At 33.7% G+C, this 14199-nt stretch overlaps 1 protein-coding gene across 10 annotated transcripts in view; it reads left to right on the forward strand.

Moving 5' to 3' along the window:
- FER (FER tyrosine kinase) overlaps nt 1-14199 on the forward strand; it is a 367832-nt gene that overhangs the window by 226048 nt on the left and 127585 nt on the right. For 9 of the 10 annotated variants that reach the window (XM_032476468.1, XM_032476472.1, XM_032476473.1 and 6 more), the window contains 3 exons: nt 2152-2208; nt 9690-9805; nt 12221-12315. In XM_032476468.1, coding sequence (XP_032332359.1) covers nt 2152-2208; nt 9690-9805; nt 12221-12315 — 268 coding nt within the window. Of the gene's footprint in view, nt 1-2151; nt 2209-9689; nt 9806-12220; nt 12316-14199 lie in introns of those variants that run through there. The other variant, XR_004318629.1, reaches the window with a different exon arrangement.

The raw sequence follows: 14199 nt of genomic DNA on the forward strand, positions 1-14199 counted from the left end.
TTATTTTTGTGACCTCAAACTAGGAGTGACCACTAGGTAGCAGCCATTCTGGCAACAGTAAATAATGGTTCCACATCCCTTTCAACCTCCCCTCCCCCTCCTTAAACCCTTTCCCTGACAATAGCACCCCTCATCCCCTTCCCCACCAGTAACACCTTAGCCGTTATTTAAATTACAGAGTCAGGGTCCTTTTACTGTTCCACCCCAGTCACCAACTGTAGAGAAGCATCCTCATAATCTCATGATATTGTTAATTTTTGTAATTTTAGTATTCAAATAGCATAAAGTGGCATCTTGTGGTTTGTATCTGAATGTCACTGACTAATGGTGTCAAGCTTCTTTTGATGTGCTTATTGTTTATTTGTCCATCCTTTGGGGTTTTTTTTTTTTTGCATTTCTTTAATTGAAGTATAGTCAGTTTACAATGTTGTGTCCATCCTCTTCTGTTAAGTGTTCTACCCAGTTTTGTTTTAATTGGGTTGTTCGTCGTTATGTTTCTGAGGTGTGTGTTCTCTTTACGTTTTACATGGAGATTATTTGCCAACTATATGTAGGCAGAAATGTTCTCCCAGATTGGAGTTGTACTTTTTGTTTTTTAAAAATGAGCATTGTGAGGAAATGTTTTTAATTTTGATGAATTCCAGTTGTTTCTTTTTTATGCTTTTTGTGTCCTGTCTCAGAAATCTTTGCTCATGATTATCCACTTTGTTGTACAGATATTCTCCTGTGTTTTATTCCAGGACCTTTATCGTTCTAGCTTTAGGTTTAGGTTCAGAAACTTGTCACAGAGGGAGAAAACTTCCTTCTACCCATCTAGGTTCTTCTGGCTGGTCTAAGAATTAAATTGACATGAGACTGATTAACAGCAGGATGTCAAATCCAATTTTGTACATACAGGAACCCCACACATATGCGAAGTTTCAGAGATAGAAACGTAAAATGAGGTGTATATGTCATCCTGAGCTAAGGAGTGGGGTAGGGACCTGAGGATTCAGAGAGGAGGAGGGTCATTCACTGATAAGAAGAGCACATGTTTAGTAATTTGGACGTTTGCACTGTCATACAGATAGGTCCTAAATAGTTATTTCTGGTAATAACTCTTATTATAGGCAAAGCCCCCAAATTAAATTCTTTAAGGAATAAGTAAAATTTTCCCTTGAGCCTGCAGAGTCTCAACTGTCTTTAGCTCAGAACAATCCATGTGGCAAAGTAGCACATCTTGGAAGGGGCTGGTCTGAACCCCTACAGATGATCCATGTAAACTGTTGTTGTTAAAAAATCATTGTTGTTCCCTTCTCTGACGTATTTGTCACATGGTGCTTCAGAAGGTAAAGTACTTCGCATGGCTGCCCAGGACATTTTAAAGCCATAGTTAGGGTGGATTTTCACTTCAAGATGGTGGATTCTTGTTAAAGTTACTTGTTAAAGATCATAGTTATATTTCAGTCTGTATATTGATTTTAAAAATCAAGAATAAAATCTATCCCTCTAGGACTTTCTTTTCTTCCCTCTCTCCCCCATCCCCTCATTTTTCTTTCTCTCCTTTCTTTCCTCCCTTTCTCTCCTTCTTCCTTGCACCATTCATTTTTCCTTCCTTGTACTTATTTGTTTGTTGCTGATGTTTGTTGCTTTATTATGGTACAGGAAGTTACTTGGGAAAGATGTAGGACTTTATGCAGTGTCATAGACAGCCATAATTCATGGCTGGTTGTGGAAAAATAGCTCTCAGTAATGTGGTTTGTGTAGAAAAATATTTATGATCAAGTGAGAATTGGAATTTTACATTGCAAAATGAAATTCCATCATATACTGATGACAACTTTTTTGAAATGACAAATAATAGCATTGACTCAGCTTTATGGTGAGAGGAGAGTGCATGCTGTCTTCTAGTTACAAGGATACTATCATTTAGAAGGCTGAGAATTCTGATAGAAATTTGCTATAATGTAGATCTTAAAATGCTATTGTGTAGTAACATTTCTTAAATCTGTTTTATAACCTCTTGAGGTTACATCTTCTTAAGTGTGCTGATTGAATGGTCAGAATGAAATATCCCTTAGGTTTATTTACCACTGCCTCAGATGCATCTTAAAGGAACTGCTTTCATACTTGAGCTTAAAAAAAAAAAACTGTTCTTTTTCTTTGCTGTAGGACAAGAAATGGGTTCTCAATCATGAAGATGTCATATTGGGAGAATTAATAGGCAAGGTATGTAATCCATTCAGCTGAACAACCAAAAGCCTTTATAGCTATTGTGAACTCTGTAGATTCCTTTATTTTCTTCAAAGCCTTTCATATATTCCAGCACACAGAAAGGCACATTTACACATGAACCTGGAAGAACACAGTACCATATCTGTTATGAATGCTGTGGTGGTCACTGAAACAGAAGTGTGAAAATCTTTGAAAAGTTTAAGGATTATCTTGACTTTTTAAAATAGTGTATGTATATTTTCCTCTGAAAGGACTAAAATCCACAATAATTTTATTGCAGGGTAGTAAAGCCAAAACTAGTGAGCTGAGATTTGAAAAGAAACTGTGAGGTAATTGAAGTTTAAACACCTTAGTCTTAATCCATTTGTTTCTGGTTATACCTGATAGTTCAAAAAAAAAAAAAAAAGCAATACTGCTCTTTTGGGGTTTCAAGGTTGTATATAGAATCACAGCATGGGAGAAGATTGGAAATTTTTTTTGTATACATATTTTTATCGAAGTATAGAAAGTTTACAATGTGTCAATTTCTGGTGTACAGCATAATACTTCAGTTATACATGAACATACATATATTCGTTTTCATATTCTTTTACCATAAGTTACTACAAGATATTAAATACAGTTCCCTGTGCTATACAGCATAATCCTGTTTGTTTATTTTATACATATTAGTATCTGCAAATCTCAAACTCCCAATTTATCCCTTCCTACCTGCTTCCCCCCTGGTAACCATAAGTTTGTTTTCTCTGTCTGTGAGTCTGTTTCTGTTTTGTAAATAAGTTTGTTTGTCTTTTTTTCCCTTAGATTCCACATATAAGTGATATCATATGGTATTTTTCTTTCTCTTTCTGGTGTACATGTTATTTCAGTCTGAAAATTACATGGACGAGACACATTTCAGTATGTTCATTTTGTAGCTAGCTCTGTTAGTGGTCAGTGGAGGCAGCTGTACATGATGAAAGTCCCTTTCTTCCAGCCTAGTTGGAAGTTTCTTCCAACACGTAGGCCATATGAAAGTGTGTTATGTCTAACAATAATGATGGACGTTTAATCATTAATGAAATTGTTTATTTGCAAATATATTGTTTATTCATAACTCAGTTCCAGTAGGTAAATACTCACTTCTTTGTCAATGACTTAATCAGTGATGCTTACATTAGAAAGTGTGAGCGGAGTTTAGGTTCATAATGAAATGTGAAAAATAGTATAAAATCCAACTATTTAGGGAAAACTATCACTCATACATTCCTGAGTGATCAGTACTAGAATTTAAGGCTCAGCATTTTGAGTAGAGAAGTAAATGATTATTCACTGCTTTTTTGATTCAAATGTAAACTTGATGAATTGACAGATTTCCCATTTTTTAGCCCTGATGTGTATTGAGAAAGTAAATCTCTCTCGAAATAATCTACCTCCCAGAATTCTTAATATTTTAAAATATTATTTCCAAATGCAAGCATTAAATTGCTATTAGAAAGCAGTTTCTATTGACTGCTAATACTTAGTAAATTCTGAAGAATTTCAAGCTAAAAGCAGTAGCTGATGTGTTTATTTCCTCTGTGCGGTGGTCATCATTCTTAAGGAAATATTCCTTCTTATTCATTACCTTAGGTCAATAACCCAGTAGCAGAGATTGGGCCAAAAATTATTACAAGGAAATTAAGTAAATTTCCATGAAAATACAAGTAAATAATAAGTTATAAAACTAAACCACTTACTTGAAATAGTGTGTTGAGTAGGGCAGATTTTTCAGTACTAAGAAAAACACAATTTCGGTTAAAGTGAAATATTTCAATTATTTTTATGTTTAGTTTAATATGTGATATGGTATTCCACATATTAGGATTTTTAGCCCTTAGGTCCTTAGTGAGGCTATTTCAAAGAATAATTATTTTCAATGACAAGGCAGTGGTATGATGTCAGTTTTAATAAATTTAATCATTTTAAAGAAAACACTTCAACCTTAGAGACACTGTATAGCTTAATTTTAGCTAATGTTTTTGAGTAAAATTTATCATTTCATATTTTCATTACTCTTCTGAATAAATACATATAGTATATTGCTTGAAAGTTCATGGGTAAAAAAAAAAAAGAGAATTAGCCATGGTTCCTCTATTTATGGACTTTGGAATTTAATGGTAATATAAGGTTGAGACAAGAACATATTTTTTTGTTGAGTACTATATTCCTGTAGACTGTACTTGATATATAGTTGGTATTCAGGAAATATTTTATTCACCCCTGAAATATTTATTGAATGCCTGCTATGTGTCAGGCACTCTTCTAGGCACTTGTAATATGTCACTAAACAAAGCAGACAAATATCCTTCCCCTTATGGACCTCATATTTTATCCAGGAGAGAAAGACACATAAACAGCAAACTTAATACATAGGTAAATGTTATAGTGTTAAAGGGTGCTAAACCTTGTGAAAAACATGGGCATGTATAATCTGTTAGTGCTACTGCGTTGGAGTTCTAATTCGTAGCAGGGAAATTTGGGTGCGCCTTATTAAAATTGTTACTTGGAGAGGAGGGATCTAGCTATGTGGACATATGAGGAAGAGGGTTCTGGGCAGAACCACTGCAAATTACATTAGAGGAGCAAGTGAGATAGTTGGCCTGTAACTGAGTAAGCAAGGAAGACTGATAGAACAGGAAGTCAGTGAGGAGGTGAGGGTATGGATCATGCACAGCCTTGTAGGTCACTATAATTACTTTGGCTCTAAGTATGTGTGAAAAGGTAAGCTGGTGGATGATTTTGAGTAGAGGAGCTGCATGATCTTACATTCCACAGAGTCCACTCTGGCTGTTGTATTGAGAATAGGCTGAGCTGGAAGGTTAGGGAACTACTGTACTTGTCTAACTTAGCGTGATGGTTGCTGGATCAGAGTGGTGGCAGTAGAGGTGGTGAGAAGTGGTGAGTTCTGGATTTGTTTTTCAAGTTGAACCAACTGAATTTCCTGATTCTCTGTGAGGCAAGAGACAAAGAGGACAGTGGGCATAGGTGCAGGAGGTTTGGGGGGACAAGGTTAGGAGTTTGGATGCACATATTGAGCTTTGTCTCTTAGACTTCCTAGTGGAACTGTTGGGAAGACAACTGGATGTTAAGTCTGGAGTTTAGAAAAGACGTCTGGATCAAAAGTACAAATTTAGTAGTTGTCATTTACAAATTTGGTAATTTATTTGTATGGTATTTAAAGCCATTAGACTAGATAAGTTCAACAGTGGAGTGAGTCTAGATAGAGAAAAGGAGACAGAAATTGAGCCATGGTCACTTAAAAATTAAGAGGCTAGAAAGAAGAGAAGCAAGATAATTGATGATGAGAAAGAGAAATCTCCTAGAAGGCAGTAAACCAGGAGATGTGATGCCTTGGAAGCCAAGAGAAGAAAGTCTGTCAAAGAGGAGACAGTGATCAATGGTGCCAAATGCTACTGAGAAACAGGTCAAATGAGATGATGACAGAGAACCATTGAACTTAACACTGAAGAGATCACTGGTGACTTGATTGAGTACTTTCTTTGGAATGCTTTACGTGAAAGCCAAGTTGGAGTATTTTTAACAGAGGATGGGAGCAGAGGGATTAGAGATAGCAAGGATGTAACTCTTTGAAGTTTTGTTGTGAAAGGAAGCAGAGACATGTGTTGTTAGTTTCAACAGAATTGGTTTGTGTGTTGTTTAATCTAGAGAAGTAGCATGCTAGTTTGCACTTAGGAATAATGAAATGAAAAATTAATGATTTTGGAAGGAGATGAGAATTGCCAGAGTAATATCATTGAGTGGGTAAGAGGGGATGGAATTTGGTTTACAGTGAAGGATTGACTTTAATGGAAACACAGTAGTTCATTTTTATAATAGCAAGGAAGATTGGTGAGAGGATAAATGTGGGCCTGAGAGTCTGGAAGTTCTCCTTAGATGCTTCAGTTTTCTCAGTAAATTAGGAAACAAAATTATTAGCTAAGAATGAGGGTATGGGGAGGTAAAGTGATTTTGAGAACATGGTGTAAGGGGGAAATAGTTAATTAGAAGAATGAGAGTGTGAATGATCTGGAGAATTGTAATATGACTATTGAGCAGCATTAAGGACCTCCTAGAGGTTTGAGTTGATAAATTTAAAATGAAACTAGTCAATATGGTTGTGAATTTTTCTCCAGCCACATTTAGCTGCACAGGTACAGAGTGGGCTGTATTGCATTTAATCCATGTTGTGGGTTTGATGAAGGAGTTCTACAAATTAAGAGGAACAAAGAAGCTGAGGGTGTATGGTAAGCAGTTGTTACAATTATTGGCCATGGAATTTAAGCTAAATAAGGAAGCAAGAGAGTATATTAAGGGTGTGGTGGACAATAAAAAGTAATAAATCTAAAAATTTGGAAGTTCCTATAAGGTCAAATGATTTTAAGACTGGATATTAGAGGAAGTAAGCCAGAAAAATAGATGCCAGCCAGAAGATGGGGTGAATTAAATAGATATTAAAGAGGAGTTGTGTTATTGGTCAGGGCAAAGTTATAATCATAGAAGATACAAGATCACTGGAAGAGACATGGTTATGAAATAGAGATTTTTGGAGTGTTTGGAGGATCTTTAAGTGTCTATTGAAATTGCAAAGTACTAAGATGGAGTAACACTGGATACAGTGATCCAGGAGTACAAGTTGTCAATAAATGAGGGAAAATATTTTGAAATTCAGTAGCTGCTAGCCACAGTAAGGGGTAGTAGGTATATAATCAAATGATTAAGGTTGAAAGCTAGGGTTTCCTAGGAATGCAGGATGGAAAATATCTTGAAAGCAGTGATAAGGAGCTGATAGAATCCTTTGTTCCATCTGCAGGGTAGTGGGAGAATGATGGTGTGTGTGATGGGGGGTGGATATGGGGGGGAGGGTCATCTCTTTAATTTTAGGAAATGAAGCTTACCTACTATTTAAGTGTTCTCAACTGAGAGCTAGGTTTCTGTTACAACAAGAAGGGGACGAGAATGACCAATGAATAGGTTAAAGATAAGATTTTGGTGGACCATGAATTCCAGAAGGTACAGTGGAAGTTGGGGATAGAAGGGAAATGGTTGGAGATAATGGGTGGAATGGAAGTCTGCAGAACCTAATGAGAATTAGAGAGGGGGAGGTAAGGACCTAAGACCAGGACCTCCTTAGGAGGACTGACTTAAACATGGACAAGACACACAATGAAGTTTAGCCACATGAACTTAAGACTGGTAGTGGAGATGAAGCTGTTCCCACTAAATGGTAGGGAGTGATGGGTGTCGTAGGCTTTTTCCTGATCTCTTTGGATGAAGAAGCAGTGGTCTGTGATAGTCTTTTTCTCAGTGTTTGGGGATTCCTCCCTTGACCATCCTTGATGGAGTTGAAGTCTTCTGAGTAATGATTGTTAAATGAGAGTTCAAAATTTTCAAATGCCTAGTATGTACCAAGACCAGTTATATAGGGCAGAAATCATTAGAAGGGTACAAAAGGGCAATGGGATGGTAAGTGTTCAAGAATGAGATACGTAATTTTGAGAAGATCAAGAAAATCTTCATGAAGGAGGGGCATAAGAAATGGACTTCAAGTTTAGTTGGCATGTTCTCTGAAGATGGGGGGAACTGTAGAGAAGGCATGACATACATTTTGGGATCAGTAAGTATTTGAAATTATGGCACATGTTATTAGTCAGAGGCTGTGATGTGGCGTTAGACAAAGGCTGAAAAAGTGATGTAATGGAAGGATAGATATTAAATAAGGCAGTAGTATAATCACAGTGTCTCTTGGGAAGATGAATCTGGGAGTGTTGTGGTGGATTGGAGAGATGAGGGGCTGATGATGAGATTAGCATAGGTGAGAAAAATGAGGTCTTGAATCAGGTTAGTGAGTCTGAGGTGCTAGGAGGGAGACAAAAATATTCTGGAAGAAGGATCTGAATGCTTGTAGAGAGAGTAATGGTCCTTGTAAATGAAAAAGGTGATTTAGTCAAGAAATTTCCTCTAATGAATAAAATGTTAAGTTTTAGACAAGATGAATTGGAAGTGCTTCAGAATCATTCAGATGGAGGCCCAGCAGTAGTCATGTGTAATATCTTCTCTAAACACTATCAGTGTTGTAATAAATGATGTGATAATTGTGGGAGGGAAAAAAATCCTAGAATGACAGGGAAGGATGTAAAGCTGAAAATTTTTCTTCTAGTTTGTGATGAATGTGTACTGTGTTGAATTTATGTTTACTTTTCATGTAAGAGTGATTAATCCTTGTTTCTAATAAATAGTTAAGAGTTGAATATTAAAGAATATGAAAACAAATTTATGTATATGTATGACTAAAACACTATGCTGTACACCAGAAATGACACATTATATCTGACCCATTGTAACTGACTATACTTCAATAAAAAGAAGAGTTGAATATTAGATTTAAGAATAATACTATTCTTTACTGAAATATTCAAATATACTTAAAATATTAAGTAAAGTAAATGTTAAATTAAGCAAAATAGTAATTATTTAATGAAGTAATTTAATACATTTATTAAAATAAGGATTTTAGTAATTTTAAATTATTAGTAACAAAATTTATACATCTTGAACTATTGGTTAAGTTACATTGATCTTAGAACTCGAACTCACTAATTATCAGACTCCTATTTTAGTTACTTCTTACTCAACAAGGATAGCATTGAAGCTTTTTATAATATAGTGCTTTCATATTATGCTTATAGCTATGTAAAAAAATGTATGTATACATAGAAGAACTTGAAGGGAATACTCAAAATAGCTTTTGTATTAAACTTATAGATCTTCTCTGTATTATTTATTTCACAATTATAATAAAGGTGACTTCAAACTGGAAATAAGGCATTTTAAATTGAAATATGTTCTAGCCAGAGGATAAGGTTAGAAGTTTAGATGTTTGATAGAAATGAGTTCACGGGTGGCACTGGCATATGGGCAAGCACTTCCTCTTCTTGGTACCTTTCAGAGATTGACAACCTGCAGCAGTGGCTGTTGACTGTCCATCATCTGTTGCCTCTCCCCTAGTCTTCTCCAGCTGACCTCTGGCTGTGTGGATCAATACCACCAGTCACCTCACAGAATCTTTGTTTTGTCTTTAAACATTAATGGATATATATTTTTAATCTAATAAAATTTAGATCTTAGGGAGTAAAGGGAACTAGGTGGAATGAAATTTAAGTCCTTCTGACAGTGTTAGAGTTTCTCCTTTTATTTTCTTTCATTTTTTTCCCCCATTTTCCTTTTCAATTCTCCTCGAACATCAGATACCCCAAATGGCTGGTGTGTTGGGGGGTATGTTTAAAGGTGGAAGATTGGTAGGAACAGTATTCCCAATCTTCATTTCCACTTAAAACACTGAGCTGACAGAGTACTTTGATTAACTCAAAACTCATCATTATATACTTTCCTTGTATTTTGCAAAGATTTATGTGGATGTCTTACACCCCAAACAATAAATATATTTGTATTTTCAGGGAAATTTTGGTGAAGTATTTAAGGGCACATTAAAGGATAAAACTGCTGTTGCTGTTAAAACATGTAAAGAAGATCTTCCTCAGGAACTGAAAATAAAATTTTTACAAGAAGCCAAGTGAGTTCTCTAAAGTAATGTAAATATGTGTTTATAACAGAAGTGATTCATTAAAGTGTAAGTTTGAAGATACCTTAAATTATGATTAGGTGAAGTAGAAGTAAGCACTTTCAGAGCCCTCAAAAGTAAGCACTTATCATACAATGTGGAAACGTTTTTTTGTTTTTGAGTTAGATTATAGGTTAGTTAGGCAATCACAATCAAAAGAACCAGATTCTAAAAAATACTGAGTATTCTTCGGGTCTTAAAAGCAAAAAATATTGCAATTTTTTAATCACACATACATATATATGCAATGCTGTGATTATCTTTATAATAAAAATATTACTGTATTCTACATATAAAAGACATAATTTACATATATATAGGTATATAATTATATCTATCCTACCCCTTAGATATTGCTTAAGTCTTTATTTCCAGCTGTTAGCTTTTTTTTTTTTCCTGAGAACCTCAGATTTCTTCTTTAACTCAGTTCTGGCATTTGTTCCAAATTTTGCATATTGTTTCTTTTCTATCTGATATTCTAGGATGATAGTCTTCTCTTTCTTCTATTTTAGCTAAAATTTAATGTTCCAACTTGCCAGCCCTGTGTTGCAGATATTTAAAACTATCACATTAGTGGTAAAATCTGGTATATACATCAAAACACAAAACAAATGGAAAGGTGCTTTGGACAGAGTGGAAATGGACGTATGAATGAGATGGATGGAAGGGAGAGAAGGAGAATATGTAGATCCACAGATTGGTGGTATAAAGGGGAGGAGAGAAAGGTGTGGGTGCATGTGTGTGTGTTTTGTCTCCATGTTGGTGTTGTATATAAAACTGAAGTTTTTTGTAAAGCACTATTGGAGAACAGAGGGCATAGCAATGAAAGAACAAAGTTCCATGGCAGAGAGCACCTTGATGTCATTTCTCCATTATCTAAAAGTGAATATTTATAGCAATGGATTAAACTAGTCGGGTGCATTTATTAAATATTATCTATAGAATAAAATAATTTTTTTCATGTATATTATTAGCAATTCAGAAAAAGTATTCTATGAGTAATTTAAAGGTATGCTATCACAATTGAAGTTCATATGCTCATTATTTTCGTTATTCATAGGTATTTTAAGGTACAGGTTATATCTAACATTCTTTAAAAAATATTTAATCTTCTAGCTCTCTAATTTTTTATTTTATTGCAAAATAAAAAGTTTACTTTCTTGTAAAGTGAGACCATGAAATTTTATGTTAAAAATGAAAATTATATTCATGCAAACTCCCAAATATCCTTTAATAGATGATAGAGCTTTATATTCAGATGTTTAATATTATTTGGGTTCATCTTGGCTGTTTTGTGGAACTTGTTTATTAAGCACTTTTCAACCTAAGAAATGACATTTTGGATTAAAGTCAAATGTTCTAAAACTTCCTTTCTAGTTTCTCATAGAAACTGCAAGCTCAGTTATTGACAGACTATTTACCTCATCTCTAGAATTCCTCCCAGTCTATCTTTTCATTTATAAATCATTATATATTTTTCAATTGATAACATTTTTTAGAGCTGTCTCTGCTTTAGTTGTGCTTGTACAAAACATATATGAACTCTTATCTTTCTTCAAATGAAGTTATTTTTTCATTATCTTAGGAAAGAAAGTGCATTTTTGAAACATGAGTGAATTTATAACTGTATCAACAGGATAATATGGAATAACATTTGGTAACAGAAATCATCAGAGTAGACAGGCCTCTGAGGGAGTCTAATCTATTTTTAACTCATACTTGGAGCCCTATGGATGAGTCTAAGCTACTTTTATAGCCCTCTGAAATTCTGCCTTTATCCAAACAAGGTCTTCTCTGCCTCAGCCTAAGTCTTACATTACTCATTGTTTAACCTTCTACCAGCTTTCTCAAAACTTTTGACTTTTTACTATTTTGAAAGTGATCATGATCACCAAGAAAGTATGGAGTATAAAATCTCAATATGAAGTGATTACCCTATAGCATTTACCAATATGAATTGTTCTTACTTTTATTTATTTTAAATGAAGTATGTACAGTGCTGCCCTGACAGTGTATGGATTTTAGTCCACTAATACTTTGCAGCTATGCTTTTGTGAGAGTGGTTAAAATCAAATATTATAAAGGGAATTCTGCATACTTTGAACTAAATAAGTTATTACTATTTAGCATGGTTGTTATTCAGAGTGGCTAATAATTCTTAAGTGAATATGTAATTGGATTAAGAATTGACTCATTTGTACCTTTATTTTGACAATATTTATCAAAAATTTATACATCCTATTTATCATAATTTGGGTTCATCCTAAAGTTTTAAAAATTGTGTGTTCTACTTGTGCACATTACTCATGTTCATAAATTAATGCTTATTATTTAAACGGTAACTATTCTTATACTTCTCTCATTCAGAATTCTCAAGCAGTATGATCATCCCAATATTGTCAAACTTATAGGAGTATGCACACAAAGACAGCCTATCTACATCATTATGGAACTGGTTCCAGGTAATACAATTTCAGAGATTTCCTCGATGACATTTTAATGTCATGTTTTACTGCTTTTATATGTTCAGTCTCTTTGATTTCCCCTTGTAAAGTTTGAGAATTTTGTTTAACATTTTCCTGATGACAAAGAGCTTGTACACGTACTCGATATTTTTATAGTCCATAATACTATGCTATTTTCTAGAAAATGTCAGCCAAACTTTTTAATAGAAGATATATTACTACAGTGTGGTTACACATGGAGTTCAGTTATATGTAATGTTGCTGTGAGAAAAGCTATTTAGAAAAATAGTCTACTTAGTTTGACTTTATAATAATGATAGTATTATCTTATATTTAGTTCACTGTATATCATTTTCCAAGTACATTACCACACATCCTCTTGTTTGGTTGTGCAAAATAATACCATAATGCTTTGGGTCACAATCTATGAACTTCTTTCATATGTGTACAAAAAAAATGTAATCTGTAGGAATTTGTCCTTGTATTTCTTTCTGGTGACTTTCAACACCTCCAGGTATTTTGGTTAGCCACTTTTGCCAACAAACAAGAATAGCATCAAACTGATATTGTATATCTTTAAGTTACTTTTATTGTATTTTTTTCTGTTGTAGAAAATATAATCAAAGGTAAAAATTTTATCTTGATAAGATTTACAAATACAATAATGTTTAATAACTGAAAAGGATTTACTTTGTTACCTTAGTACCTACTTATTCATTTTTAAAAAAGAAAAAGGAATATGAAAAATATTTCTTAACTTTAACATATAGCAAGTAAATCTGATATTGTAGATTGCCCCTTAGAAACTGTTCACAGAATTCTTTTATGACTTAAGGATAATTGGTCTCATTTTGTCCTGCTGGTTTGATTGCTCTTGGAACATTTCTTTATTATGATGTAACTGTAGGATTCCTAGCGCATAGTCATTTTCATCCTCAAGATAGCAATGTATATTTGCATGATTTACAGTATTTATGATTTATATCTTAAAGTAGGTTTAGTGACGTTATGGAAAAAATAGACTACAGTCTGAAATTTTAAAAACAATTGCATAGCCTGTAATTTTAAGTAAAATAGAATGTTTAAGTATTATAAATACATACAATTGTTCACATAAGTACAAATGAAGCCCCCAGTTAATAAGGGATGTCACTGAGAAACTTAGATTTGAGGGATAGAGTAGACTTGATGAGGAAACGTGATATTGTTGTTACTATGAATGATTAAAGGAACATGGATAACAAATTCCTGATGGCAGTTCCAAGTTGAAAAAAACAAAAGATAGTCTTGCAAGCAAGCCAGGGAAGTGTTTATCTGGACACTAAACTAGTAACCTTTATTGATTTTATTTTTTAGATAATTAAGAATAATGAACTTCATTAGAAAGTTCAAACTGTAATGAAAGTAGGAAATAAAAAATGAAAAATCTCCCACTCAACAATCTAATCCTATCCCAAAGCTAATTGCTGTTTAGTTTTTTGTGTTTTCTTTTCCCCAGGAAAATATTTAATATAGATACTTTGATTTTATGCAAATCTTTTAATTATTAAAATCATAATACTATTTCTGATCTTTTTTCTCTTATTAGTGTAACATGGTTTCCTTGTTTCATATTCATCCATATAGTTCTATGTTTTCTTTATAATGGCTACAGAATATTCCATTATATGGCTTTATATAATTTAATCAATCTATTTATGGATACTCTGGTTGTTTCCATTTTTATTTTGGGGGCTTTTTCTATTTTAAATTGTGCTCATTTAATGTCTGTGGATTTATATCATAAGAATCATTTTGAAGTATATGTATTGGGTAAATTTTCAGCAATGGGATGGTTGGAGCTGAGTTTATGTGCATTTTGATTTATGGTTAATATATTGC

This window comes from Camelus ferus, chromosome 3 (genome assembly GCF_009834535.1).
Source record: "Camelus ferus isolate YT-003-E chromosome 3, BCGSAC_Cfer_1.0, whole genome shotgun sequence".
Taxonomy (NCBI): domain Eukaryota; kingdom Metazoa; phylum Chordata; class Mammalia; order Artiodactyla; family Camelidae; genus Camelus; species Camelus ferus.